Source organism: Crocodylus porosus, unplaced genomic scaffold, assembly GCF_001723895.1.
Source record: "Crocodylus porosus isolate Cpor-Errol unplaced genomic scaffold, CroPor_comp1, whole genome shotgun sequence".
In the NCBI taxonomy this organism is placed as follows: Eukaryota; Metazoa; Chordata; order Crocodylia; family Crocodylidae; genus Crocodylus; species Crocodylus porosus.
Genome location: NW_017728921.1, coordinates 18,794,187 through 18,821,310, shown reverse-complemented (window position 1 = coordinate 18,821,310; position 27,124 = coordinate 18,794,187). Strand labels below are relative to the sequence as shown.

At 47.8% G+C, this 27,124-nt stretch overlaps 2 protein-coding genes and 1 long non-coding RNA gene across 4 annotated transcripts in view; 1 reads left to right on the top strand and 2 right to left on the bottom strand.

Moving 5' to 3' along the window:
- On the top strand, window positions 1–603 carry LOC109312883. The gene is made up of 2 exons (XR_002101926.1): window positions 1–66; window positions 330–603. It is a non-coding gene; the product is annotated as an uncharacterized LOC109312883 (long non-coding RNA).
- Window positions 604–5,338: 4,735 nt separating this feature from the next.
- Window positions 5,339–11,813, bottom strand: PLA2G1B (phospholipase A2 group IB). 2 transcript variants are annotated; one of them, XM_019539225.1, is made up of 4 exons: window positions 8,902–11,813; window positions 8,394–8,553; window positions 7,737–7,864; window positions 5,339–5,480 (listed from the first exon to the last, which is right to left on the bottom strand). In XM_019539225.1, exons 1-4 carry the CDS (start codon window positions 8,933–8,935, stop codon window positions 5,359–5,361), a joined length of 444 nt encoding a protein of 147 aa, XP_019394770.1. In that variant the 5' UTR covers window positions 8,936–11,813; the 3' UTR covers window positions 5,339–5,358. The 2 variants fall into 2 exon arrangements, with proteins under 2 accessions (XP_019394770.1, XP_019394771.1); XM_019539226.1 differs by having other exon boundaries at window positions 10,997–11,813.
- Window positions 11,814–11,905: 92 nt separating this feature from the next.
- MSI1 (musashi RNA binding protein 1) overlaps window positions 11,906–27,124 on the bottom strand; it is a 36,845-nt gene continuing 21,626 nt past the window's right edge. The window contains exons 6-14 of the mRNA XM_019539406.1: window positions 25,265–25,313; window positions 23,828–23,910; window positions 23,080–23,197; window positions 21,333–21,413; window positions 19,906–19,962; window positions 16,740–16,808; window positions 16,461–16,615; window positions 15,355–15,419; window positions 11,906–14,203 (exon numbers count right to left, since the gene is read on the bottom strand). Coding sequence (XP_019394951.1) covers window positions 15,378–15,419; window positions 16,461–16,615; window positions 16,740–16,808; window positions 19,906–19,962; window positions 21,333–21,413; window positions 23,080–23,197; window positions 23,828–23,910; window positions 25,265–25,313 — 654 coding nt within the window. The 3' untranslated portion in view covers window positions 11,906–14,203; window positions 15,355–15,377. The remainder of the gene's footprint in view (window positions 14,204–15,354; window positions 15,420–16,460; window positions 16,616–16,739; window positions 16,809–19,905; window positions 19,963–21,332; window positions 21,414–23,079; window positions 23,198–23,827; window positions 23,911–25,264; window positions 25,314–27,124) is intronic.

Sequence of the window (27,124 nt, the reverse complement as noted above, 5' to 3'; positions counted from 1 at the left end):
GGGAGCTGCATCTTCAGCAGATCAATCTCTCAGTCACAATTGCTGTTCTGGGATATGTTGACACAGGTAAGAGAACAGTATGCTGTAATTTTGCTTCTGGGTAGAGACACGGCCATTAGGCTATAATAAGTAAAGCAGGAGGGGAATAATGTAATTCCAAGGCTAAGGGCAAGAGTAAGTATCAAGAAGTTATAGGAGGTCAAGAGATGTACTAGAAGCAGTCTCAAGAGCTGCCTCCTGTAGCTCAGCCACTTGCACCACATTCTCCTTTACTCTGAGAAAGGGACAGAAGAGAGATCACTTTCTGATAATTGTTCCCTTTACTTCAGACAATGCTGTGAAATCTGTTGGTGATAAAATCAGGATGACAGCAAATCCGAAGGAGGAATGTGCCCAGAAAGTGGTGCAGGCTGGTATACTGCGACACCGGGAGGTTTTCTATCCTTACTGGAGCCTCAAGCCTTTGTTGCTGCTGAAAGACTGGATGCCAGGCCTGACAGAAAGGCTGCTGGACCACTTTTATGTTCTGGAGAATATCCTCTAACCTCCAGAGTAGTTCACATCCAAAAGGATGCAAATAAAAGGAAAATATGGCAGGCCTCACTGAGAGACTGGAATCCAGTCTGTAGTGAACACAGTCCTTTCAAAGCATATGGAATTATTGGAAGAGTTCAAATTTACCTAAGCCTGGCTTCACTCTCTGGCTCCCAGGGCTAGTTAAGTGTTTCAGGGCACTTGGTCCTAACTTGGCACCAGGCTATTACAGGTCTTTATATTCTTGTTGGGACTTGGCCTTTCCCTGCCTCAGCCCCCTTTTTCTGTCACTGGTACCTGCAGCCTAGGCCTGGGCTCTCCAGCCCCAAACTCTACTTTGCCCCAGGCTCTGGGTTCCCTAGCTCCAACTCTGCCCTGCTCCAAGCTTACTGCTCCCTCAGTATGCATTGAACCTGCCCCCAGAATGGCTCAAGGCAAGCATGTGCCCTTAGAACACTAATGGGACCTCCACTACAGCCCTCACAGTCCCACCCACAAACACTAGAATAAACTAAAGAGATTAGCCCCCTGGCTATAACACAAACTAGCTCCACACTGGGCTCAAACCTAAGCCTAGCCCATAGACTGTACAACCAAGCTTCCTCTTACTCTGGACTCTATCCACCTATAAATCATCAGCATCTTACCAGCTGTTCCTCAGACAGCTCTGCAGTTTCCCCCCTCCACAGCTTCCAGGGCCAGACTGCCCCACTCTGATTCAGGCCTGGGTTTATATGGCTGCCCACCACAGCCCCCAGCTGGTCACTTGACTTCCTGAGCTGCTGCAGGTGTTGTCTGATTTGGCTTGCTAGAGCAGCCTCAGGGAGATCTCTTGTTGCTGGACCCTGTGGTGTTTCTGTGCAGGCCCTCAGCCCCTGAGGTTGTTGTTGCTGCTGGCGCTATAGTAAGCATTCATGTGAGTCTGCTGCACCCTTAAATCTGCACCTGGGGCCCTGCATGGCTGACTGGCCCCAGGGTTTGTTCCCCCTTCTCAGTAATGGGGTAGGGGCCCTGTTGCACAGTCCCATACATAAGAGGCTAAAGTGGGGCTGTAGGGTGCTCTTCCCTGCCCTTTCATTACTATTCTGACTAGGTAGGTCAGAACTAGGCAATTGTAAAGACTTGTGTGTAGACCTAAAGAGTTGTGACTACCAATTAGATCAGAGTGAGGAGGGAAGAAACTCCCTCTCCCCTCCTTTTTCTCTTTCTTTCTCTCTCCTTCTCTCTCACATACGGGATCTGTACCTGCAGCTCTTGTAACCAGTAGGCAGGAGGAGTTATAGAGAGAGACCAGAGTCATCTCCCTGGAGTGTGCTGGACTGGACATGACAATCAGAGCATAAGCAGGCTAATTAACCAACAGAACTCAATTTTTCCTATATATTTTTGTCCTCAAGTTTTTAAAGTGCTCCATAAACCATGTACCTAAAAAAAACCCTAAACAGCAGCCAGCTTTGAGGTAGGAGGGTGGTGGATGGGCACACAACAGCCCCATGGGAAGAAGAGTGAAAACTTTGGCCAAGGACAGTGAAGCAAACTGGGGAAGCTGTGTTGTCCAGGGACCAGAGCATCATAAAGTTGGATTCAAGAAACTTGGGCATGGTCTCCAACTCTGCCATCAACCCAGTCTAGACACTTAGAGAACAATTTTACCTCCCTGGGCCTGTTTCCTCCAACATAGTCAAGGTGATAACCCTGCATACTTCGGTGAAGTACTCTGAGATCTACAGATGAAAAGTGTTAGAGAGAGTCTAGCTAAATACCACAACTTCTCTTAGCTGGATCTTGTCTGAGTAACCAGGCATAAAACTGCATGCCTGATGAAAGTTGGAGTCAAGCATGCTATGCTTCAACCCTGTAGTGCAAGAGCTTAGGTCTTACAAGCAAGCCTGTGCTTAGGCCCGTGATTTAACCTTTGCCAATAAGGACAGGCATCCACTCATAATACTGCTTCATTTCCTCTTCTGCATCAGCAGCCAGAGGGTAGAGGAAACCAGAAGTCTGGGAGGAAAAATTCCTATCATGGCCCCAGGCCCAAAAGGAGACTAAAATACAGGGATTACCCCGAGCATAGCTGTTTGCTTTTTGCATGTCTCGTTTCAACTGTGCCACCTTCTCTTGCATCTCTGCGATCCCCAGATAGTTACAGCAATTCATCTCCCCTTGAAGTGTGCCGAAAAACTTGGCCTAGAAAAAAACATTAGGGGAAAGGGAAGTTGAGGCACTGACTGTTCACCTGTACACCTCTACTGGGGTTTAATAACAAACACAGAGCTGCTGGGTCATAAAATCATCTCACCATTTTCCCAGCATCACACATACTGAGGCAGACAAAGTATAGCCCATGGGCTGGATAGGGCCCACGGTGGACTCCATTTCCCAGCAGCTCCTGCCCATGTTGCCGCAGCCAGTTTCTATGGAGACCCCAGCAGCAGCAAGGCTGTGACAGCACAGGGCCAGGGTTTCCACAGAAATCAGCTCCAGCAGCACTGGCAGGGCTCATGGCTGGGCAGGTAGCTGCCCTGGGGCTGGGGCAGACAAGTCATCTCACAGCATGGTCCATAGCCAGGGCAGAACTGCAATCTGATGTTTTGCCTACTCCTGCCATATACCAACTATTATGTGTGTGGTGTCTTATGTATGGCTCCAGATCCCCAAACACTCTCCCTCTCCCAGCACAAGGAACTTGCATTTTTGGTCAATCTGTTCCTGAACTTGGGGAAGGGAGGCATATGAGGTCACAAAGCAACTTCAAATAGTCTTTATATACCTTTCTGGTGGTGTACATGGCCTTGCCTAGCTTCAGCATAAGTTATGATCAGTCTAAACTGCTACTATGCTCTACTTCTCATAATCTATTATGAACCCTGGAAAGCAGAGAAGAGCTGTGGTGTAACAGTACTGTTGCTAAGGGCTGTGAATAGGAGCAATGACCTTTTATACTGGTCAGGAGACTTTTGACGCAAGAAGGATTTTCAGGGGGACAGCTATAGCTAGTTTAAGGTCCCTCGCATGACCAAAGTGGTATAAAACAGCCAGAATATAAATGAGAATCAGGCTTGCAGGCCTAAAACAAATGCAGACCTGTATAAGCTGCATCAGAATCATCAGATGCCTTCAGCTTTTCCATCAGGTTTACAAGAGGAAAGCCAATGTCACACTGAAGGTGGAGGCCTCTAGTGTGTGCTCAAGTTATCTTTAACTTAAAAATCCCTTTCTGCAGGAAAAGGAGGGGTTCACTGAGTGCTTCTGTAGCGCTTCATTCCCCACCCCCTAAAGAGACAGCTAAAAAACTGAGTAATTTTTTCCATGGCATAATGGAAACTTACTCCCATGACCAGTTCCCATTAGCAGAAATCACATGGTTAGATTCCTACTAACCAAGGTGAACATTTATACCTACAATGATGGATTTCAGTAAAGCTAAAATCCACCTGGGATTTGATAGATAAGTAACCTCAGTCATGGCCCCCATGAGGGGACCCAGATTCTGGTCCCAGGCTAGCATTTCATTCCTCACAGGTGGTCTGTCAAGGCATATGACAGAGGTATATTCCAGCTGTTATCCCAGGTCAGGGGGAGGGAACCCCGGAGTGGCAGGTTTCAGAAAAATCTCAGGTACTATTCAGCAAACAGATACTTTTCTCCTTCCCTTGTGGCCTGGGCAGAAGCAGCCTGTGGAGGAGGAGGGATGGGCGTTGGGACAAAACTACAAACTCATCTGTCCGTGGGACTAGAACAGCTGCAATTCCTGGGTCCGGATACACCTGACCTCCCTTAATCTTAGTAGTCTGCGGGGAACTGTTCTCTATGAAGGCACAGCAGGTACCTTTAGAAATGATACCAGGCCAGCCTCTTCCTTCTCCACCTGCTTCCGCTTTCTCATGGCCCTCTCGCAGATCCCTGGGCTCTGCTCCATGTTTGTGACCAGTTCTTGCAGGCACTGTTCAGTGTAGGACAAGGACTGCTCCTCAAAGTCCTCTAGGGAAATCAGCTTGCAGAATGACACGCTGAGGGGGTACTCGTCATCAAACTCATCCAAGGTCTCCATCCTGCACCTGGCCAGAGAGCAGGCGCCACCAGAAACCAGGCTGAGGTGAACGGGAGCCGGCAGAGCTACTTTCCACCAAGTGAAAGGGCCCCTTGCCCTTCCCCTTCAGAGTCCCTGAAGCACTGGAGCTCAGCGCTGCCCTGGTGTCAGGCTCTGCAGGGAATGACAGGGCAGCTGCTGTCGCTGGCTCTACCAGGCTCCAAGGCCTCCAGTGTCTGGGAGAACATGGCTCTGGGTCTCCCCCTTGGCAAGGCTGCACGACCCTCCCGCCGAGTGTCCCCCGGGGCAGTGCTGGGGCCACGTCCCCACCCAGCGGGAACAGACGGGAGGGATGAAGGCAGGTCAGCAAGGCTCCTCAGTCTGCCCCCCCACAAGGGTGAAAGCGGCGGGATGCTGTTCCCCCCTGCCCAGCCCCTGCCAGGATGGAGGCAGTGGGGGGCCAGGGCTCCTCACCACCCCCGGGCAGGGAAGACGCGGCGACGCCAGCCCACAGCCCCGGCCGGACCGAAGGGGCGGGCGCTTGTTAGAGGCGCTGGGGAGAGGGGCGGGGCTGTGGCTCGCGCCCGCAGCTGCGGAGGGCGGAGCTCACCTGCTCCCTGTCTCGCGCTGGGAATGGTCGCCCGTTTGGAACCCCGATCTCTGAGGAGCCAATCAGGGCCCGGGAACCCCTCCCCAGGTGCTGTGCACGTGACAATGCGCCTGTGTCACCGGAGGCAGCGGCGCGGAAGGAGGCGCGAGGCGGAGCGAGGCTGCAGGCTTTATTGCGCAGGCGCTCAGTGGCAGTAGGTCGCCGTGTCCAGCGCCTTGTACTGCTCGTTGTAGGGTGCCTTTGCGAAGCACTCGGCCGCTCGTCGGTCGCACTCGCAGATGAAGGCCTTGCACGGGTTGTTCCTGGCTGCAAGGGCAAGGGAAGGCGCCGTCAGCCTGAGCCGGCCTCGTCGACCGCGCACGCCATTCCCGCCTGTCCCCTTCCCCGCTCGCACCAGCCCGCCCCGCCGGCAGCGCCTCCTTCGGGACGTGCGCGGCCTCAGCCGCCTGGACGCTGCACCCCGGGCCGGAGTGCTCCACGCGCCGTTGCCTTCACGGAAGTACCGGGGCCAGGCGCAGCGAGCTCAGGCCTGCTCCAAGGCCGGCAGTGCTAGATTTTATTTTTTGGTGGGGAAAGGGAAAAACACACCCACACCCACACACCATCTAGCTTAAGACTTTCCAGCTCATATGATATATTATTTAATATTAGATATTATTAAATATTAAGTTGTGTGTATATGCTAGATGTAGATGCACATAAAACTGCACCCCTCTGTTTACATGGCACCAGAAGTGCTAGATGCATAGGCCCCTGTGCAGCACAGGGAGCTGGTACCTGGCTCATTATCCTGCCTGGGCACCATTCCTTCCAGCAGGTTTAAATGCAGACAGGCAAGGTCAGAGGGGTGGCATTCCCTGAAGGAGGAGCCAAACCACCCACCCCTTGCTCCTTTCTAGCCTGACTGCCTGGGTCTGTGGAACTTTCCCAGCTGGGGGCACATTTATTATTTTAGGGTCCATTATGTACAAGTTTTTAAATTTGCTGTAGACTTGGAATGAGAGCTGCTGCTGGCTATGCCTGGGGACCGTTGGAAGGAAAAGGCAGTTCAGTGGGAGCCTTAGAGCAGGTGAGGAAGAGGCCCTGGCTGAAGAAGTGCAGAGGCCTCTTGTTGGGAGAATGGGTGGAAAAGATGAGGTGGGAGAAGTCCCTCTTGGAGTAACCCAAAAACTGAAGGGGTGGCAAAATTGCACACCCCTCTTCCCTGCTTAGTGGGGGCTGCCTCAGGAGGGTAGGCAGCTTGGGCACTGCTGAGCTGCTGCTCTGGGGCACTGTCTGGCACCTACCCCCCCCCGGCTGCACATTAAAAGGGAGGACATCAAAATTCTTTGTGCCAGTGCTGCTGGAAGTGGGTCTGGCTTTCCTGGGCACTAGACAGCTTCTGCCCAAGTCCACTCTAATTCCAAGGCTTCAGACTCCTAGTTCCCTTCCTGTTCTATTGGAGCCAGCAAGCTCTGTTCTCACTGCAGCCTTGGGCTTCCTGACAAGTCTTTTTCCACAGGTCTCTTCCTGCTCTGGTCCCTGGACTTAGGACACCTTCCTCTTAATGAAAGGGATTTCATAGCCCCTTCCATGGGCTAATGTAGTGATTCATGCAGACTTCAGCACACCACAGCCTGAGTTCCAGCCCTGTTCCAGAACTGCCTTTGGTTCCTGGATTATTACACTCTTTCCCCTTAGATCTGGGGTCCCAAAACTCTGCTTCTTAGGGTCATGCAGTGTTTCAAGGAGGTTTCACCCCACTAGTTTCTCCTTGGTCTTGCCAGCCTCCCTCCTGACACTAACACATGATTTTGCACTCTTTCCCTCTAGGAGTTCTGTGTTAAAAATGTGCTACTTGTTTTACCCATGGTAACATTCCTCAGCTATTCCTGCGCTCCCTTGAATACCCTCCCTCAGATATTAGGATTAGCTGACCCTCAGATCCAGTACCTCTTTCAAGGGACAAACTTCCCTGTGGTAGCATACCACTTCCAGCAAGTTCACACAGTACCATTAGGGAACCCCTGACATAAACCATGTTGCACTGGGGACTGCTAGAGTGGGGAAGATAAACTCTTGCTTAAATGCCATTGCTGCTGAAGTGGATGATGGCATGGTGGATAGTACTTTCAGGAACAGGGTTGGCCCCATCTTATCCTGCAGAACCTGTAGCCACAGGGGGCCCCACAGCCAAGGGGAACTGCCCTGCTAGTCCCCTGCCACTTGCACCATATTTAAAGGACTTGATGCAGGCAGGGAGCCCCTTCCTGGTCATAAGGAAGAAACCCAGGTGTCCCTAGCACATGCTGCCCCCACCCCACATTCCCCGCAGTGCAGCCCACACGCACAGCCCAGGCCCAACTATTTTATTTCAGTGAGTTTATACTGCAATTAACTGCAAACTTGATTTTTCAATGGATATGGGGGCCCCAAAACTATATCTTGCAGCCCCCCCCGCAAAAAAAATTGCAGGCTGACTCTGTTCAGGAAATGCTTTTGTATGTGGGTTTGGTCTAAGCTAACTTTCTTTAGCAGAAAAGTAAGAGTAGCTTAAACAGAATAACACAGAAACAGACATACCGCTACAGGTAATGTCTTGATCATGGCAGCTGTAGTAGTATATCTCTGTGTAAGGATTGTCCATAATTCCTTTACATTTTGAGTATCTCTTGGCCTCGGCATAGCAGCTGTCATGCACCTGACAACACCTGGGAAATGTTCAGAATAGGTAAATCAAGATGTGAGCTCAGATGACTTAGATTAGAACAAGCCAACTAATAAGGTTAAGTGTTTAGATAAAAATGATCCTGGAATTAGCAAACACTGGGCACCTGCAAAAGGAAAATAGTTAAGGGCCAAAATCATAGTCGATCACATCTGTACTGCATCCTTGAATGGCACTGTAGTATCACCACTTACACATGCAGCCCTGAGATATAACCAGCTTGAAATAAGTCTCCCATTACCTTTTCTTGGTTGTATACTACTACAGGGCTATTACAAGAACTCTTCATATCCATTCACTTCAATTCTCCAATACAGTAACCACACAGAAGAGTAAAACGAGGCAGGTGGAGCTATTTGGATGTCTAACTACAGAGATGGGGCACCAAAGTGAGATACTGCATTACGCTGCATTAGATCAGTCCCTGAGAAGAAACGTGCATGGCACCTGAAAAGGAAGACGGTGCTGCTGAAACCTCCAAAAGAGAGAGGGTTATAGAGAGTCTCACCAACCTGTCAAGTTGATCCACTGGTGTTCCACTGCCCCCCAGGCCACAGTAGCAACCGTAGTCAGTATAATCCTTCAGTGGGTCGCTGTCTGGCATAGTGCATTTGATCATGTTATGCAGCTGCCACACTGACCGGGGGAAGGCAGCGGCAGAAGCCACGCCCACTAAGAAGAAACAAAACCAGGAAGGTTAGAGTTGCAAAGCATTTCCTGATGTATGATACACATCTGGCTCCAACTAGCTGTCAGTCACAAATCTCAAGAGCAGTGTGATCTAGGTATGGGACAGGAAGTAAATTCTGCTTCTACATGGGTGGTAAAGTTAAGGCATTGTGGGTTTTTGCCCTCCAGGCATGGGGACCTGCACAGGCAGTTTCTTTAAAAAAAATTAATTCTTTTACTCAACTTCTACTTTTCATGAATTACCTGTTTCTGCGCGCATCAGTGCAGCAGGTATGGAAGGCACCTACAAGACAGACTTGGAGCAAGAATAAACAAATGATGGAAACATACCTGATGACAGGAGAATGAACAGGATTAATTTCATTCCTTCGGCAGGGGTGTGCAAAAAGGACGCTGGGGTACCTGCATCCCTCTCTTTATATAGCAGTCTCACCTTGACACAGAGGTGTGATAACGCAGCAGTGTTTGCACTGCTAAATGCAGGCTTCTTTTCTCAGAGGCTGTGGGAATCCTAGATTATGTTGTGGCAGCTGAAGGCCAGCAGTTAACTTTCCCGGAGTCAGCTGTGTGCTATGATGGTTTTTCTTTTATTTCTAATTATAGTGCTAATGTGAGATGCTAAATCAAGAGTCCCAGCAATGAGTTATATCCACAAAACAGGTACACCACAGCACGGGCAGCAGCAGGGCAAGCACCCCAACGTGAAACTCTAGGAACTGATGCTAGGCCTAGACAAGCCAGGGCATTCTTGCTGAAACTGGTAATCAGGGCAGCAGTGAACTGTGATTTCTGTATTTCATGGAACAGCCACAGGAAATACTGGTAGAAAGATGCAAACAAAAGAGAGGAGAAGGATAGCCATGGGGGTTGTAGAAGGGGATGACTGGAGGAATTAACACATTAGTGGTGGCTGATGAGAAGATTAGCAACAGTTCCAGAGCAAAGTTTTAAAAAGGTCCAGTAGGACTTTACCAAGAGAAAAAAAATACCGTCAGGCCTGTATTTGACCAGAATGCAGTCACCAGTGCCCTTTTCCAGAAGGACGCTATCCTGAAAATTTCCATTTTGTTTCTTGTTAGTCAACACTATCTTGGGAATGCAAGTTTCTCTCTCCTTTCTGCCACACAGTGTGCCAGAATAATTTATTTCCCAAGCACACCATTAATCTGCACTGCACTTCCTAGTCCTCTGCCTGTGAACTTTTGGTTCTGACTCTAAGTGGAACACCTGCATCAATTTCTCCTCAGTCACATGTCACCAAATAGATAATAAAAGTCACAAGCAGAAGGAACAATTGACAAATTGGTTCCAGTAATAAGCAGGTGGCATAGTTCCCACACACGTGGCAAAGCTAATTTTGCCCAACTTAAAAAAAAAAGTGTTAAATTCAACCTTAACTGGTCTCAGCACTTTAGTACTCTAAACCCACCCAATTGCTTCCACTTCAACTAAGAGACAGCACTATCTTTTCCTAACATGGGATGCTGAATTAGTTGCAGCATACGTGCCCACTTACCTCCCACCAGGCTATATTCTAGATAATAATGTTAAATAAAAGTGGACTTTACACAAGCAGCTCTCCAATAGCTATCTCTCTACAATCTTACATTGTGCTTGGTGTCATTTCCCTTACTCTGTGGTCCTCAGAAACATCTTACTTTCTCAATTTCTCCCCTCCCCTCCCTATTAATTTAATTACAATGTTTTGCTAATAGACAACTATTCAATCCTCTGCAGTCTTTCTGCACCTTGTGCAATCAAGCTTATCCTGATAAATAAAAATTTGCACAGTGTATTATTTGTGCTGGTTTATTCCCTAGGACTCCATTTGCACCAATCTATAAAATCAATTCACCCCTTGTGCCCACACAGCTTCACCAGACTAGCTAGCCACAGTGGGAAATTGTCCAAAAATACTGTTATCCCTGTTCACAGTAGGTCAAGTCAACCTGATGCTCAGCCAACTAGTAACCAGTCCACACAGTGCTCCCACTATTACAAATGTTGATGGAGCTGCGGTGCTTAAGGAACAGTGGAAGAACAGCCTAAAACTCTCAGGCTAGAAAAGCTAAAACCTGCTCACATTTCCAATGTTAGGCTCAAGACCAACACTAGTTTACTGATGGCTATTGTCAGAATTATATTTTCTTCAAAGTACTTTTAGAAAGCTTGAGTCCCATATTCTCTCTGATTTTAGAAATCCATCGATATCTTCCACTCCGCAGGACTCCTTCACATTGGATCACAAACCATTAGACCCTGAGGTACAGGTTATCCAAAGCATCCGCTTAAAACAAATTCACCCAATCCTCTCCTTTATAATCCTGATTTAGAACAGATTTAAAACAATTCAGTACCTCAGCTATTTTAGAATAATCACTGACTTCACTTTATCCTCTAGTATTTTCATGTTCGTTGTACAAACCTCGTCTATGTTGATTTAGCCACCAGAGCACCTTCCCTTAATTGCCTTCTTTTTCGCCTGTAAAACAACCCTCTGAGGCTCCTCTCCTATCCACTTAATTTCCAGATTTAGCAAGTGTTGCCACAGAATGGTCCTTTTCATGCATTTTCTCTTTTGTCACACATACCAGTGTGGCAAGTACAGTTCACGTCCCTTAGCATTTGTCTTGTGACTGCAAGAGTTATGCAACACGGGCAAGTGAGCAAATGAGCATTAGAAGAGTGCTGCGTGAGGAGGAATAGGTATGTTTCATTTCATCAAGGCTGCTAGATGACAGTTCTAGCTTTAACAGATGACAGCCTCTTTATGCCAAAGCCTCCCACCTTGATGCTCAGCTGTAACAACAAAGCATTATTTACATTATTAAATGCAGACTCCATCAGGACTCCTGGGATTACTTTCACCATCACAACTTTGAAGAGTGCTTCATTAAATGCCACTGGCTGCTTCTGGTTCTTTGCATTCTTTCAGCAGCACTGTAATCTCTTTAGCCTTCATTAGTTTGCTTCTTAGGATTGCTCAACTTTCCTTGACATGGGTAGATTTTTGACACTGCCTACCCCCAGTGGTCTCCACTCACTAGATTTCTTCATTCTTCCCACTTTGCTTTCTCACTCCTAATGTTCTTAGCAAATCCAAAGGGTACTTCCATGATATTTTTCTAGTTTCCTGGGAGATATTATTATCCCTGTTTACACATGAAAAACTGAGGCACAAAAGTCAAAGGATTTGCCCAACATTAGAAAGTGAGTCAATGCTAGAGTTGAGAGCAGAACACAAGAGCTGTGGCACCCAAGCTTGTACGCTAACCACAGGACAAGGCTTCTGCCATTCCAGAACCATGCATACCACCACAGTAACAGAGAAGGAAGATTTTCAAATAATTTATTAGGAATTTAAAACTGAAATCTGGAAAAAGGGTTACAGGTGTGGAGAGAACAAACTTCGGAGTGTAATAACTTACTGGCTTAAAAACACAGCTTTATTTCTTTTTAAAAAATGCCCACCCTGAAACCAGAGTACCCCTGCTCCCAGGCAGTGGCAGCACTTGCCAGAGAGCAACTCGCAGCCCAGCAGCAGTGTGGCTAGGCTGTGTGTGTCTGGAGGGGCACTAGGAAGCAGTTCAGCGCATGTACCAAGAGGGAGGAAAGCGCTGTCTGCAGACCCAAATTTGAAGTATATAGAATAAAAATAAACCCAATAAAATGCAGCTCTTCTTTAATTAGGAAATATTTAAAAAAACAGACATACAGACTCTTGTCTCAGTAACAAAAATTATTGCTTTGTGTTTTCAGTACTAAACCATTAAGTACCTCTTGCCTAAAGCAGAACTCTCCAAATTTATCGCCAGGTCAGGCAGGGCCCCACTGTTGGGACTCAGTACAAGCCACGAGGCAGTGGGGGTGGGAAGAAGGATGGAAGTGAAGGAAGGGAGGGAGGGACCCATTTGGGCTGTGTGGCCCTTCTCCCTTACTGGGGCTCAGTTTGGGGGATGAGAGGGAATGATTTTTAAAACTTAAGATGAAGCAGCATTATTTCCCTGGGAAAGTGTTGGGCTGCATCTTAATGAAAGGCTTAATCACCCCCCTAAACAAGGTCTTTGGTTCACTTAAATCCAGACCCAAACCTGCCCCTTAAATTCCTGCAGGAGCCTCCCCCGAGCATAGGCCTCTTGTTATTGAGAGCCTGGGTCACTTGGGGGGGAAGTCCCAACAGTCTGAAGAACGGACCATATCATCCAAGTACAGGACAGAGGACAAACTCCCACAGACTTCAGAACAGAGTAAAGCAAATGGGAAGCTGTGATTCTTTAATTCATATGATCCCTGAGAAGCCCTTAACCCGCCCCAAATCACCACCCTAATGCTTTTCTCCCAAGCTAATCACACCCCAACCCACTGCCCTGCCCTGCCCTTCAGAGAATGACCACCCCAATATCCCACCCCCCAGACAACACTCCTTCCGAACACCCTACCCCTAGAAGAGGATCCTCTTCTCCCAGAAACCTTGACACAGGCGATAATATTTGGAGAGTCAATTCCTTTCAAAGTAACCAAGACAAGCAGTGGCGGTAAAGCCCTTTGCCTAAGCCAAACCAGATGCTGGCACTACAGGAGCCCAATGAGGGAGTCTGTACATCGAGCAATTGGAAGCAGCTTTAACCCGCTCAGCAAAACAGCCGATGGCTGGTAAGTGTCATTCCCCCCCTTCATTTCATCAGAGGTCTTAAAATCTTACAGTAAAAGGTGTAGAAAAAAGAAAGGAGTCCTGTCAGGATTCTGCTGGAGAATATTGCTCACACTGAGGTGCCAAGTCCAGGAACCTGGAGCTGCTCCTTAGAGGCAGGCTGCAGCCTCAAGCCAGGTTCACCTCACAGTATTTACATATTATACAGGAGAAAAAAGAAAACCCCACGTAAAACTAACCCTAGGAAAACAAAACTTTCAGCCATAAGGATAGTGTTTTTCACTTAGCAAAATATACATTTGTTTTGTTCCGTAGCGATGTCCCACATTTCTGGATCCTTGGAGTTTCGCACGTTTCAAAGCCTCACATTTACAAAACAGAAACAATTAAAAACAGTTTCTTTTAAAAAAAAAGAAAAGAAATGTATCAGTTCCTCTCAGCCTTCGCTCTGCGTCTCTCTCTTCCCTTCCGAACTGCATTCACGTTACTTACTGTCCTTTAAAAACGCTGACAACAACAACAACAGAGTCGAAAATATTCAAAACAATTTCAAAGCGAAATAAAAATACTCCTCAATAAAAACTACCTAACACAATCACAAAGCCAATTCATAAAATGTGTCTACTAGCTCAGGAAAGAGCAAACAAAAGGAGGGGACCATCCCCAAACAATAAAGATAAAAAAATAAAATAAAAAAATAAAACTAACAGCTAATAAAATAAATAAAAGAAGAATCGGTGGGTTGGGGGCTTGGGGAGGGAGAAGCGTAAACCGTCGGTGGTTAGTAAGAAAGCGAGATGATCTCCTTGGGTTCAGTCCAGTGCGGTCTGGTCAATGGGAGAGATCGGGGCAGGTCAGCAGGAGCCTGGCAGCCGGCTGGCAGTGTGCAGTTTTACTCAACAAAAAGGAAACCTTGGTTCATCCCCCCCAAGGCTCACCAGATCCTCCAGCCTGCTGTCCTCGGTTAGGTCACTGGGGAATCTGCAGGAGACCAGCAGGGGTTGGGTGGAGTGGGGACAGAAATAAACAACTAACAGCCTGTCATTTTTGTATCCTGTCTGATATGTCAGGGGGTGCCAAAAAGCTCTCCCCAGTACATGGTTGTTTTGTCACCTTGGTAGAAGCATAATGGTTTCACCTCACTGGCATGGAAATGAGGCAGAACACAAAATACACCAATTTATGATATGAAGACGTGGACCAAAGAGACAAGTCCCACATACAGCATTGGAGTCTGTCATCTGCACTAGAAGAGTGGCACTCCATCAGCACACACAGATGGCAAAAGCAGGAGTTTCCAGGGAACAGAGGCAGGTTTTTGTTTTTTTAAACAAACACATTTCTGCCCATTCTGAGGTGCGCTGATGCCATCCAACACTCCCTTTCACTTCCTTCAAAGGGAGAAAAGCGAAAGAGTGTACAAGATTGCCCCTGCCTCAGTTGAAGAAGCTCCAGCCCAGAGATTCAGCGTGCTCTCAGCAGAAGTGGGACTTCTAGAGTACAAGAAGCCCCCTGCATACAGCTAGCTGAATAAAAAGGATGGGAGGGACTTATCTCAGGGCTGCCAGCATGAGAGCTCATACCAGCCCATGATTTTGGTCATCTGCTCATTTTGCCTCTTTCCATCAACCTTCCCTATTTCTAACCATTTCCTGGGGCCCTATAATTTTCTCCTATTTTACTTTCTTCTAACCTCAAGCTTCCTAATCCCCATGCCAGTACTAAGTTACAGCCACTATTCCATGAGATGTAAGAGAACTGCATGAGAGAACTCCCAACAGTACTCTTCGACTGACAAGATGAGCAAAATCCATTTCCTTTCCCTTCCCACCCCAACTCAAATGTGATGCTTCTGCAGGACTTCCAGTCTGGTTCTAATTCCTGGTTCCAATCTGACAGGCTTGATGGCACAGAATCCAGCCACCAGACTGGCCTCCAAGCTCTCCTATTCAGCTGCATCCCCTGAAGTTTGGGCTAAAATCAACAGAGACCTCTCAGTCCAAGCCTAAACAAGGCAAGCAGAGGGACAACATCCTCTTCCCCAGGGGTTCATGTGCATAGCAGACTATTCCAGAACTTCATGCCTCTTGCTCAAGTTCCCACTGTCCCCCTCACCCACTTGATGATCTTACCTCCTGCTCCTTGGTCCCCAGCTTCAGTGGTACCCATTGGTAAAAGCTGTTGCAATCAAGGGACCCTGAAAAAAAATTCAAACCTCATAATTTAGCAAAGCTAAAGGATGCAAGTCCCATACACTATTTCCCCATCCTTCTCTCCCCCTTTGAAGTGCTCCTCCTGAAGATACTCTCTACACCTTAACTATAAAACCAGAATCCTCAACCCACTGTAAGAAGACTCCTCAGCACCTAGATTCATATGAAGTCATATAGCTTTTGTACCTTCTAAAGGTGTGCTATTCCCCACTCACAGATAATATCCAGTCACTAGACCTTCTCTTAACATTTCCTTAGAAAAGTCATATGGCCTTATTTGTCTTTCAGCTATTGCCTCACACTCTATGGTCTGAACATGGGGAAATGTGCTGGTGGCTAATATTTGTTCTATTCCACCCTCACTGTCACTCTATCCACTCATCCATTGTCACTGAGGATCTATACACCTTCCATGCTGTACATGGTTTCACATTTCATTCTGAAGGTGGGGATGGTCACAGTCATCTGAGTTCTTCCTGAAGTGAGTTCAGCACAGCCCACCTGCTGAGAAAGCTCTTTAGCCCTCAAGGTAGCAGTTCCATTTGCCCAGGGGAACTTGGCTGTCTTGGTATGTCTCAATCAACACAAGTGAGTGAGGCCCTTGGAGACTTTGGGCCAGTTCTGTGGTGGGCTTTAGCAATTAGGACCCAGACTGGTGTTCAAAGGGGAAACAACGTGGAGAGTAGAGCTCCAGGATGATGCTCTCAATGGCCTGTACTCAAAATGCCTCATTCTACACAAAAGGGGCCTTTTTTAAGATCAGTGACTTCAGGCCAAGGAATAGTAAAAACAGCAATGCCAAGTCAAGGGGTCACTGAAGTCCTAGTGGCGGCAATAGAATGTGATCTCCTGGCCAAACAGCTGTAAGTGAGCCAGAGTTTTCTGCAACTGGCATTATTTAGATTTTCCCCTCAGGTACCAACATCCCCAAGTGCTTCCAGAAGTGCACCTCCACCCTGAGAACCCTGCTTTCTTCTCCAGTCTTCCTACCTGCTGTCCTCAACAGCTGGATACAGAACACTCACCCCTAGGCTGTGGCCAAAGCCAGTACTTGGGGCTGGACTGGCAGCACTGATGTAACTGCTGACCCCTGAATCCTGATTGGCTGCTCCATAAAGCTCTGCCATTGGCCCAGGACTGGTAGTGCCCAGAAACCCACCAGTACGGCTTGGAGTAGAGCCTACAGGAAGAAATAAAACTACACAGTGACAATCCCAAAGTACAGGCTTGCCCCACCCCTGCTTGTAGCCCAGTGCAGACCTCCTCTAATAGGACATGTCACTGGGTAGGAAAGTGGCAGTTACCTGTCCCTCGCACTACAGCTGCTGCAGCTGCTGCCGCTGCCATTGGTCCATACGCAGTGAGGGGTATTGCTGAAAGAGAAGGGACAGGCATCTCATAGTGGCACTATGACTCTGAGGGAAGCTCCTGGGCAAGAACCTTCATTTCCCTCTAGGAAATACAGCAGCAAAAAAGGTGCATTAGCCTGACAGGTTACCCTTTACACCCAGAGTGATAAGGGGAAGGAGCACCCAGCCCTGCATTGAGAGGAATCCATTCATGCAGCAAAACCCCAGAGTGCTTGAGCTTACAGATGCCGCACAGAGGAAACTCATTCATCAGTGAAACGCAGCGACATCCAAGTGGACCCAGCAGTTTGGGACTGTTAATAATCACACTACACAGCAGCTTAGGAGAGGAAGTGGCAGAGAATCCCACAGCCAGCAGAACTGGAAAGGGGAAGCTTAGGATGACCCTGTATAATTACTTGATTGGTAACTGATACCAACGTTAAGGTACTCCAGCTCTCAGGATTTTTAATGGACACAAGCAAGGTTTTACATCTCATCCAAAAAAGGGGACCTTAGCATTCCCTAGCCACGCTGGGACACAGAGCACCTGCCTCTAGCACCATTCTGGGGGATAATGGTTTCACCCTTGACAATCTCTTCTACCTCAGCTCCAGACATGCAATCCTCCCTTCTTTTCCAACATGCAAACTCAGACCAAGCTGTCAACAGAGTGTGAAGCATATTCCTGGCTGTGCAAGAATCAGAAAAAATCTTAACTTAATATATAACAAACTTAGTCCCCATTTCTACTATCGTGGGCATCCAGTCCTTAGCTCACAAAGCACATAGTGTAGCCAGTATGTTTTTTTCTGCCCTTAAAATGACTGGGTCAGTGTTTCATGCCTGAATGTGAAATCCATTGCAATTTTGTTTAGAGCAGCATAAAAAGAGGTCAGAACAAATCAATTGAGTTAAAGGCCTGAAATCCAGACTAGCTCAGAAGGGAATATTTAGCAGCAGGTTCTGTCCTGTTTCATGCATATGTCACATTGGGGCTTATATTTGGGTTAGCTGCTTATTATAGGTACTTGGCCAACGTAAGCACACCACTGCCATCAGATTGCTCCCAAAGATGCCATTCTGGTAAAGAAAGAGATGATCACACCAAACCCATCTCTCTGCCACATTGCTGCTGGAAGCCACTAATACATATCTGAATTAATAAATACAGCCATCACCAGGAAGGGCAGCCAGTTCTGCTCAGAGAGAATTCCATTCTCTCTTTAGAGGAAAAAATCCAAAATGCAAACAGAAGAGCCATTTTTGCCTTGTAATTTATCCACTTAGGAACCAGATTTTTGCCTCATCAGTGATGCACCCTCCTTTAGCTCCTTCACCTTAGGTACTCATCACCCTGCCTGTGTCAATTCCATTTGACAAACCCATGAGGAAGGCAGATAGTTTACATTTACACAGCCACCTCCAGCCAGAAGGATCCTTTAGGATTTTCAGCCTAGTACTGAATGTTCTCAGTTCTCACTGATGCCTAGGGACAGAGGGGATAGAGCATTTTGCAGGAGCACAGGAATCTTATCACTCACCACTGACATAAAGCTGCACAGAACCTGTTTGCAGCACACAAAACAGGAAGCAAAGAATGTTGTTAAATTCAAGGGCAAGTTTGGGGAGGAGAATTTGAGGTATTTTAGATATGGACACTAACTAGCCAAAATGGTATTTAGCCAGGACAGCAGGGGTTAACAGTACATTGGTATATAAAGGACCAGTCTCTCTCTCAAAGTAGGCAGGTCTAGTACCCTGCTGGAACATTGGTTCTGTATAACCTGAGAGGAAACAGTGCCATCTACTGATACCAGCACCCCCCTGTTTTTTCACTGGAGGTCACACACTCAAGGACAGACCCAGTCCACTTCTCAATTTGAAAACAAATAGGAAGGATGACAGATGGAAGTGGCACATCCAAGGCTTACACAGCTACTTCCTTGGCCCTGGGGACTAGCTTTATTAAAAAGGGACAAGACTTAATCTTCCTCATCTCCCTTGGGGTAATTTGTTTTGTTTGTGGGTGAAAAAAGGAAAGTGTTTTTATCAGCCTCTGTGTCCTCTGAAGTATAGCCTCTATCAGCAGTGTAGTGAGTCATGAAAAACCCTCTTTCCAGGCCTCTGCAAAACAAGTGCGGAGGGAGTAAACTCCCTGTATCCTCATTAGAGATAAATCCAAACCCTGAAGCAGCAGGTGGAGTCATGGCAATATTAGAGAGAAAGGATGTCGTGGAAGATGAGATGGTGCACAGGGAACATGACACTAGCCCATCAGCTACCTAGAGCTGCTTTTCTAAGATAGATACTGAAAGTGCAACAGAGCTGGGGAAACTGACTGTGGAAGGAAGAGTCTAAGGAAGAAGCATCATTAAGAATACATGCTAGACAAACTTAGAGGTCTGAGGAACTAGAGGGAAGAGATAGTTGTTATACTTTGATAAAATATTACAGTCATAAGTAGTCCTTACAGAACTATCCTCATGACCAGTGCTACAATCCCATTCCCTACAGCTATGACCAAAGAGTTTGTCTGTGAGCTCCCTCCCATGCAATGTTCCTATAGCACTCCCTGCCTAGTAAACCTGGGATCAGAGTAGCTGTGAGCTGCATAATATCCACAACTCTCCTATCCATCATAGCCCTACATGAGCTTCTGCCTACTGAAGCTGAGATCAGAGTAAGTGTAAACTCCCTGGACAGCAAGTGCCCCAGCATCCTTCACTGTAGTGATTCAGGCTGCAACATAAGAGGAATTATTAGAATATTTACGTTGCTGTCATCAGGTTTCTGTAACTGATACAGACAACCCCCTGGATTAGGAGCTAAAAGAGGGTCAGGAACAGCAGCAGCTATCTGGGGACTAAAATTCACTTGCCCTCATCATGTATAACCTGCATCTCTCCCCTCCCTGGAGGTGATATGCATAGTTCTGAACCCCTCTCCACCCCTTCCCCCCCGGCCCCTGTTTTTGATGTAGCTAATGTAGATGGAAGAGGAAATGAGGAAATTTTCCAGTCTCACTGCTCCAATCCATGAAGCAGCGACACCACTGGAATGACCCAAAGCCCCTTCTCCCCTTCCAGCTTCTGAATTTTAGGAAATCAGCGGGACTGACCTGTGAGCTCAGGGAGGACGGGGGCACTCGGGAGAGGGGTCCGCTCTACACGGAATTCTAAAAACGAAATGTAAGACAACTTAGGACCTTGTAAAATACCCCCTGGGGGGGGGTAACCAGCAGAGACAGCAGCATCAGGCCTTCCGAATACAGCCCCCCAAAAGCCAGACAGAGACCAAAGGAGTTGCTGCAGCATCCAGCCTTCACCTATTTTAGTTAATTTAAAACTGGTGAAAGTTGTTGAGCTGACAGCTCTGGCAACTCCTAGCAGCTGCTTATCCCAGAGCAGGAATAGCCAGAGCAGGGGCAAGTGCAAACTCCCCTTCCACTGCCCCACTCCGCCAAAATACTTCACCTCTGCCCTGGAGGGACTATCATTAGGACTAAAAGGAAAATTCAGTTTCTTATGCCCAGCGTTTCCAGGGTTGATCTGTGCCACTGAGTTGGTGGTGGTTTGGGGTCAAGGACAAGTGGATTCAGAAAGACTTCTATACAGTCATGAGGTGGCAACTGTTTTTAGTCACAGCCAACCTGGGCTGGCTTCATACTAGTAGTCTTGAAGTGAAAGATGCCAGGCCACATTCCCAACTCTCTAACCTCAGGCCTTTCTACAAAAACCTTTGGCAACAGGGCTGGAGAGGGTAAGGGGATGCTCAGAGTTGCCACTTGTCCTGAAAATAGCAGGCTGCTCTTTTATTAGTGTGATGTGTATCACACTCTTCACTTGAGGTGGAAGGGAAAGGCACAAGAAAACTCAGAGCAGCTGCAGCATCAGATGCCAATCAGTGATGGTCAAGTCTACACACCCAGGTGAGAAGTGAGCAGGTTTATTAATTTAAAAATATCCAATATACCAAAGAAGGATCTGCTGAAGATTTGCAGCTGACTGTCCCCATAGGTGTTTTTTGGGACCGTAAAAGACCCAGGGGACTTATTCAGAATACAGCTCCCAGCACTGTGACTCTTACATTTAAAAGGCCTAAGGATTCCCTGGCCTGTTTACAGCTGGGTGGTTACAGCTGGGTGGTGATGTCCTGCTTTCAGGAAGGTGGTGACTCTGCTGGAGACAAGCAGACATACACACAGAGGCAGCAAGAGAGCCAGAGCTGCAAAGGGCCCTTCTTCATAACAACAGACCTAAGGAGGGATCTAGCAGAGGGAGTTGCAGCAACCTTGGGGTTTTCCTGTTACTAGAGTACAGGGATAATGATCAGAAGCTTGTACAGTTACAGCCTCCTTCCTATCTAGCTAGCAGGCTGGCCCCTCCCCTTCCCTACCTACTACCCTGCCCCCACTCATATCCCTCTCAAATTTAAGGGAAGACCAAACTGCAGCAAGGCTAAAACAGACAGTCTGGGTCATGGGACAAGCCAAGGACTTCCCATAGTGTGAAAGCAAATGGAAGGAATAGGAAAGGAGAGACTTACCAGGAAACTGATAAGTGTAACCAGGTGCGATACCAGTGTAGCTTCGACTGGCGTAAGTGGCAGCTTGGAAACCTGGATAACCTGCCAGCAAAGAGGGAATTATTACAGTGAATACACACAAACCCACCGCTCCATGCCTTTGCTCTGAACAATGTGCACAGTGCAAAAGGACTGATCAGCATCACAATGAGACCTGTCCATGTGCACATAAACGCACGCAGAGCATATATACCACATGAATCCAAGGAAGAGTTTAATGGAATTTTGTTTAATTTTTATTACATTTTCTTTTCCTGGCACCAGAGATTTCCATGTCAGAAAGTCCAAAGGTGACCAGAAGCACAAGGTAAGGATATGAAAAGGATATTAAGGGGTAGTGGTAAGCATCCAAACGATTGAATGGGACTGAGTCACTGACCATCTACTTCAGCAATACTGCTATTGGCTAATGTTCTGAAGTAGATGCAGAAGGAACAGCTGGCTGGAAATAGGCAGGCAGAGCACTTGTTCTTGGCAGAGATAAGAATTACAATGCTTACCATTTTCTGAGAAGCCACCATAGCAAACCACCTCCTTTAAACAGCCTCATGAGAAACCCAGAGGCTGACTCAGAGCTGCAAGTTTTATTTGAAATCTCCCATGACTAAAGTAAATGGATTTCCCACTGACTCACTGGAGTTTACTTGTTTAAAAAGCAGTGTGCCTAAATACAGACAGATACTACAATGGTATTATGGGGCTGCAGATTTAAGGGATCTGCACTAGACTCTTTCTTGCTCTGGCAAAACCTACAGTGATCCAGATCCAAATGAGAGGCTTTTTGCTGCTCCTATTAAATACACCTATAATACTGGTCAGATAGGTTATACAATTGCCAGTAATGAGGTTTGGGCAAGAACTGGCTTGACTCTCAAATCCCAGAAAGAACTGTGGGGCTGGAAGGTGGATGGGGGCAATTCCTTATCTTTTTTTCTTATAACCTCAGAACATTTGCATGGAAGCCACAAACTAACATAAATCCCAGAATATCTCATTTGGCAATTCCATCTTCAGAGATGAGGCCTACTTTAAGCATGTGGTTTTGTTTGTAATGTGAAAGAACACTGGCTTTCACTAAGCAAGGCTGCTAGCGCAGTATGAACTCCATTGGATTTAAAGGACACTTGGATGCCCCTTGAAAACTGGCAAAAATGTTTATTAGGATGATATGCAGAAAAAACACTCACTCTGCATACTGAAATGACCAGGCTCCCCCCCCAACAAATGGAATGTGGTTAGTACTGTATTATGTGGGGTTCTTTAAGCAAACACTTAAGCTTGCAAGAGTGTATATGCTGTTCGTTTACTACTACAAACCCCCCCCCCCAAAAAAAGACAGGAATGCAGTCATTTGTCAAAATTTCTCCCAATGTGCAACTGTATTTCCATCTTTTATAACTCCAGCCCCAGAACTGAGAGTAATGATGCATGTATAACTCTCCCATGCTGCCACCAGAGGGCGATTTGTGATCACAAGAGGTCCCAGCCCTCCTCTTCCCAACTATAGTACCATAGGCCTTATAAAATGTGGTCTGATGTCATTGTTCTGATCTACCCTTGAACGGCTTCAGCCACGTTCCCATCACACTGCACCAGTAACATGGTCCCAGAACAAAAATTGGTGCCCTTTTAGGAGAGCTCCTCCCACCAGCTGCTGCCTAGTGCTTAGCAGGAGCTACAGAGAAAGGGTCTTTCTTTCAGTGCTTACCCAGCATGCCAATCCCAAGCATGAAGGCATCCATCCCATAAGGCATCACTCTGGACCGCCCTCTCGCAGAGCCAGTGGGGGACATCACTTCCTTTGGCTGAGCTTTTTTACATTCCACCTGCCACAAGAAAGAAAGTGTCAGACCTGGGCCTTGACTCACACAGCACATTGCACCAGAGCGCACACAGTACCATGGCCCAGCAGGAGTGCCTCACTGTACTGGAAGCATCCTACAAGTCACCACCCACCCCTTCCCCCCATCCTTCAACCTCCAACACTCCCCTTGACTTAAACACTACCAGAAGCCTTTCCATCTCTCTGCTACTCTGGTAGAGAAGCCAGGTGCTGGAGCAGCTAGGAAGGATAGCTGGACATTGTACTCCTGGATTCTACTGTGGTTGCATCCTTGTGCAAGATTAACCCTGGAGCCTCAGATTCTTCATTCATTGAGTGAAGATAATACCCGCCTCATACGGCTGGGGACAGCTTTCATTAATGCACAATTCCATCATGCACTTGGATGCCCTGCAGTTACAGCTCCCAGTTACAGACTGCTCTCCTCTTTGGGTTTCAAACTCTGATACCTGCTCTCCTCCTTCCTATGTGATTTGCTGCTGTGAGTTTTGGGGTCCCATTTACTTCCTAGACTCAGATCCTCAGTGTCTTGTTCCTCTTCCCCCACATGCTATACCCCTAACCCGCTTTGTACCCCTGCAACTCAAGACCTGGCATTGCCCTTAGTACTCACCATTTTGTTGTTGATCTCATGGAAATGGATCTCACACACTTTCTCCACAATGTCTTCGCTCTCAAATGTGACAAATCCAAACCCTGAAGAAAAAAGGGGAGGGGGAAGGCTCCTCATGGCAACTTCATTGCCTTCTTCCTGGGGTTGGCACTTGTAGAGCAGGAGTGGGGCAGGGTTCTCAGTGGTACTTCTCAAGAGTACTACAGCCATATCTTGGATGGCTCCACGATTCATAATGCAAAGGAGGGTCCCAAACCAGGTCTTACCCAATATGGGTCATTTTGAACAGAGCTGATACCTCTCAATGGCACGTTCATTATTTCATAATGAAATGAGCTCAGTGGGTCTTAGTTCAGTTTTCAATAGTCAGGGGCCCTCACAACCCTTATAAAAAAGGTATTACTCTATGTTTTTCATCTCCTGATGGACATTAAGGACTAATCCTTAAAGTCCTGCATGTGCCAGCAAGTAGCAGCATTAGTTTTACAGAAAGGCTAAGTGATTTCCTTAAGTGGACACAGGAAGTCAATGCACAATAAGGAATACAAATTCAGGATTCCCACCTCCGAGTCCTGTGCTCAGGCTGCATATCTCCCTCTAACCAACCCCACTGCTGACAATCTTGGGCTAAGGGACAAAGCATCAAAGAGCTCATGAAGTCCCAAAACTTCTCTCACACCCAGAGGTGGCCCTTCCAGAGAAGAAGCGAGGCCTCAGCAAGGGACTCTGATTCAACCTGTGTTGTAGCTCTCCAAGCTGTGCTTAGGTGGAGCTTCTAGTCTCCCACTTGCCAGCTATGGCAATTCCACACTGCTAAAAATCACTTTAGTAAAAATACTTCTCAAGTCTTTTCTGGGTGGTATTGTAAGAGCCTCCTTCCGTGAGCTTTTCCCTCCCAACACCAAAGCATTTTTATCGTGTCTGCACAACAGCTCCACAACCACAAATCCCAAGAAAGGTGACCTAGAAGCACAACTGGGTGTCAGGGCTGAGGAAGAGTAAGAGTAAGAGGCAGTTACTTTGCCTCCTATGTCAGCTTCCCTGAGGCTCAGATTACTGAGGACAAGGTAAGACACACACAGACGACTGGAGCCACGTAGGTAACAGGGGAGGGAAGGAAGCCACCTCCTCTCACATATCTGCAACTCGGCATGTTTACAGCACAGGAAGTGGACTGGACAAAAGCTCTCTGTGCTGCGAGGGACTCTAGTAGAGGATGTGGAGGCTGAGGGATGGGGCGATGGGAGGCGAGATAGAGAGCAGCTGTGACCTGCTTGCCCTGCTCCTGGCAATGGGATAGTGATTCTCCTAGCCCCCTTCCACCACCCCCTCCAGCCCCACACATGCTCTGCTCCAGTCATTGGGCAAGCCCTTGCCAGATTCCACCAGTCCCCAACCCCCCGCCCCAACCCCCAGCTGCAGGGCTGTTGCCCTCACCTCGGTGTCGGTTGGTCGTCTTGTCGAACATCAGCATAGCATCATCCACCTGCAAGAGGCACAAAGGAAGACAGGGCTCAGATCAGGTTCCTGCTGATGTTGTAAAAGGCCTGGCCAGTTACAACCACAAACTTACACAGAGCTCTTCCCTCGCCCGATCCAAGCTAGGGAGAATGGGACACCCACCTGCTGCCTAAGCAGAAACAGGACATAAACCCCCAAACATTCACCCCTCCCTTGGAGGTCACTGAGCCCCAGGGTCTTGAACCCCAACTTCAATGCAAGAGAACCAAATTTTTTTCCTGCACTTCAGGCAGGTGCTGCCAGCCTGAGTCAATGAGCCCTTTCCCACCCAAATACTGGGCTGGGAGGACAGGATCCTACCCAGCTCTGCTCCTGGGGACACCACATGCTTTCCTCCCTGTTGAACTGGTAAGCACCCCAGACTGTTTGCCTGTGGCTCCGATGAGGGGCAAAGAGCACCAAAGGCATTGTTCTGAAACCACGGTGGAGAATTAAAGGCGGAGGGGGGGAGGAGGGAGCCAAAGCCTGAGAAGAGAGAAGGAATAAGGGGCCTCACAGCAACAGGGGAAATGGAGGCCTCAGACAGCAGAGATTCTGCTTGGGGAAGCTTAGAAGCTGCCCCCACCCCCACCCCAGAGGAGCCTTTCCTCTAAGTGAGGTTTCCCAGTGCTGGAGGCTGTAATTAGAGCAAATTTACTGCAAGGACTGTGCTAGCACTGCCTACTGCATGGGGGAGGGGAGGCAGACACCACCCATCCCCCTCCCTGGGGCCTGGTGCCACTCTCCCTCTTCCCTCCCCAGGCAGACACATCAGCGCCTGGTGCCACTTTCCTTCGCCTGCTGGTTCTCTCCTGGGCATTCCCTTGCAAGGCAGACAAGCAGGGTTAAAACACACCAGTCCCCTCTGCATAAGCCCGTGTCCCACCAACCCATCCTCCTTGGTAATACCACTGCCTTAATCTGATTATGAAACTGGATGTCTCAAGTGCTCAGGGGAGGGACAAGATGGTCTTCAGCCACAGCTGACCAGAGCCTTCCTCCTCCTTGCCACAAGATAGCCAGTAGCCAAGCAGGCTGCACTGTTTGAGATCAGCTCCATCCCCCAGCTCAGCCTGTGATATACCCCAGTCTTATGAGTAATAAAAAGGGCTGGCAAGAGTTACCTTCTCCCTGCAGTCCCTGACCCAAGGAGCGCAAGGGGCTGCACCCATCTCTACAGTCCAGTGCAGGCAGGCAACCAAACCACAGGGTTTATTCACAAAGCACTTCTTACTGGAGGAAGATAGGGTAGGATGGGGGACAGGCCTTGCTGAGATCCACCCCCAGGGGAGCGGAACAAGGGTTCTGTCAACCTTGACTCCCAAAAGAAAGACAGGCATCTTCTTCCAGGCAAGTGAAATGGGAGGACGGGAGACCTAATATTCCTCAGCCAAGGAAAAAAAAGCTGATACCTGAGAAATTCACTAGTAATCCAAGCTGAGTTGAAGGTGATCAACCACTTCAGGCAACAATCTGAATCTGATGAACAAGCAGGATGACGTCCAGTGCTCAGTGCTGCCTGCTTCCCTTATGCACACCAAGGTGGGGAGGGGTGTGAGGGACCACTGCACAACGGATGGGAACATGGCCCTGCTGCTCACTATTCTACCTTTTAAAACAGTTTCTATCACAGTCATTACTTGCAAAGCTTAGAAAGGGAGGATCCCCTTCCTGAGCAGGGGATCCCAGATGTTACAAACCATGCACGAGCAGAATGGAGCAGCCCCCAATCCTCCACACATTCTTTGTGCCATCCCAAAAATCAGCAGCTGCACTTTTAAGTACTTGAAACCCAGC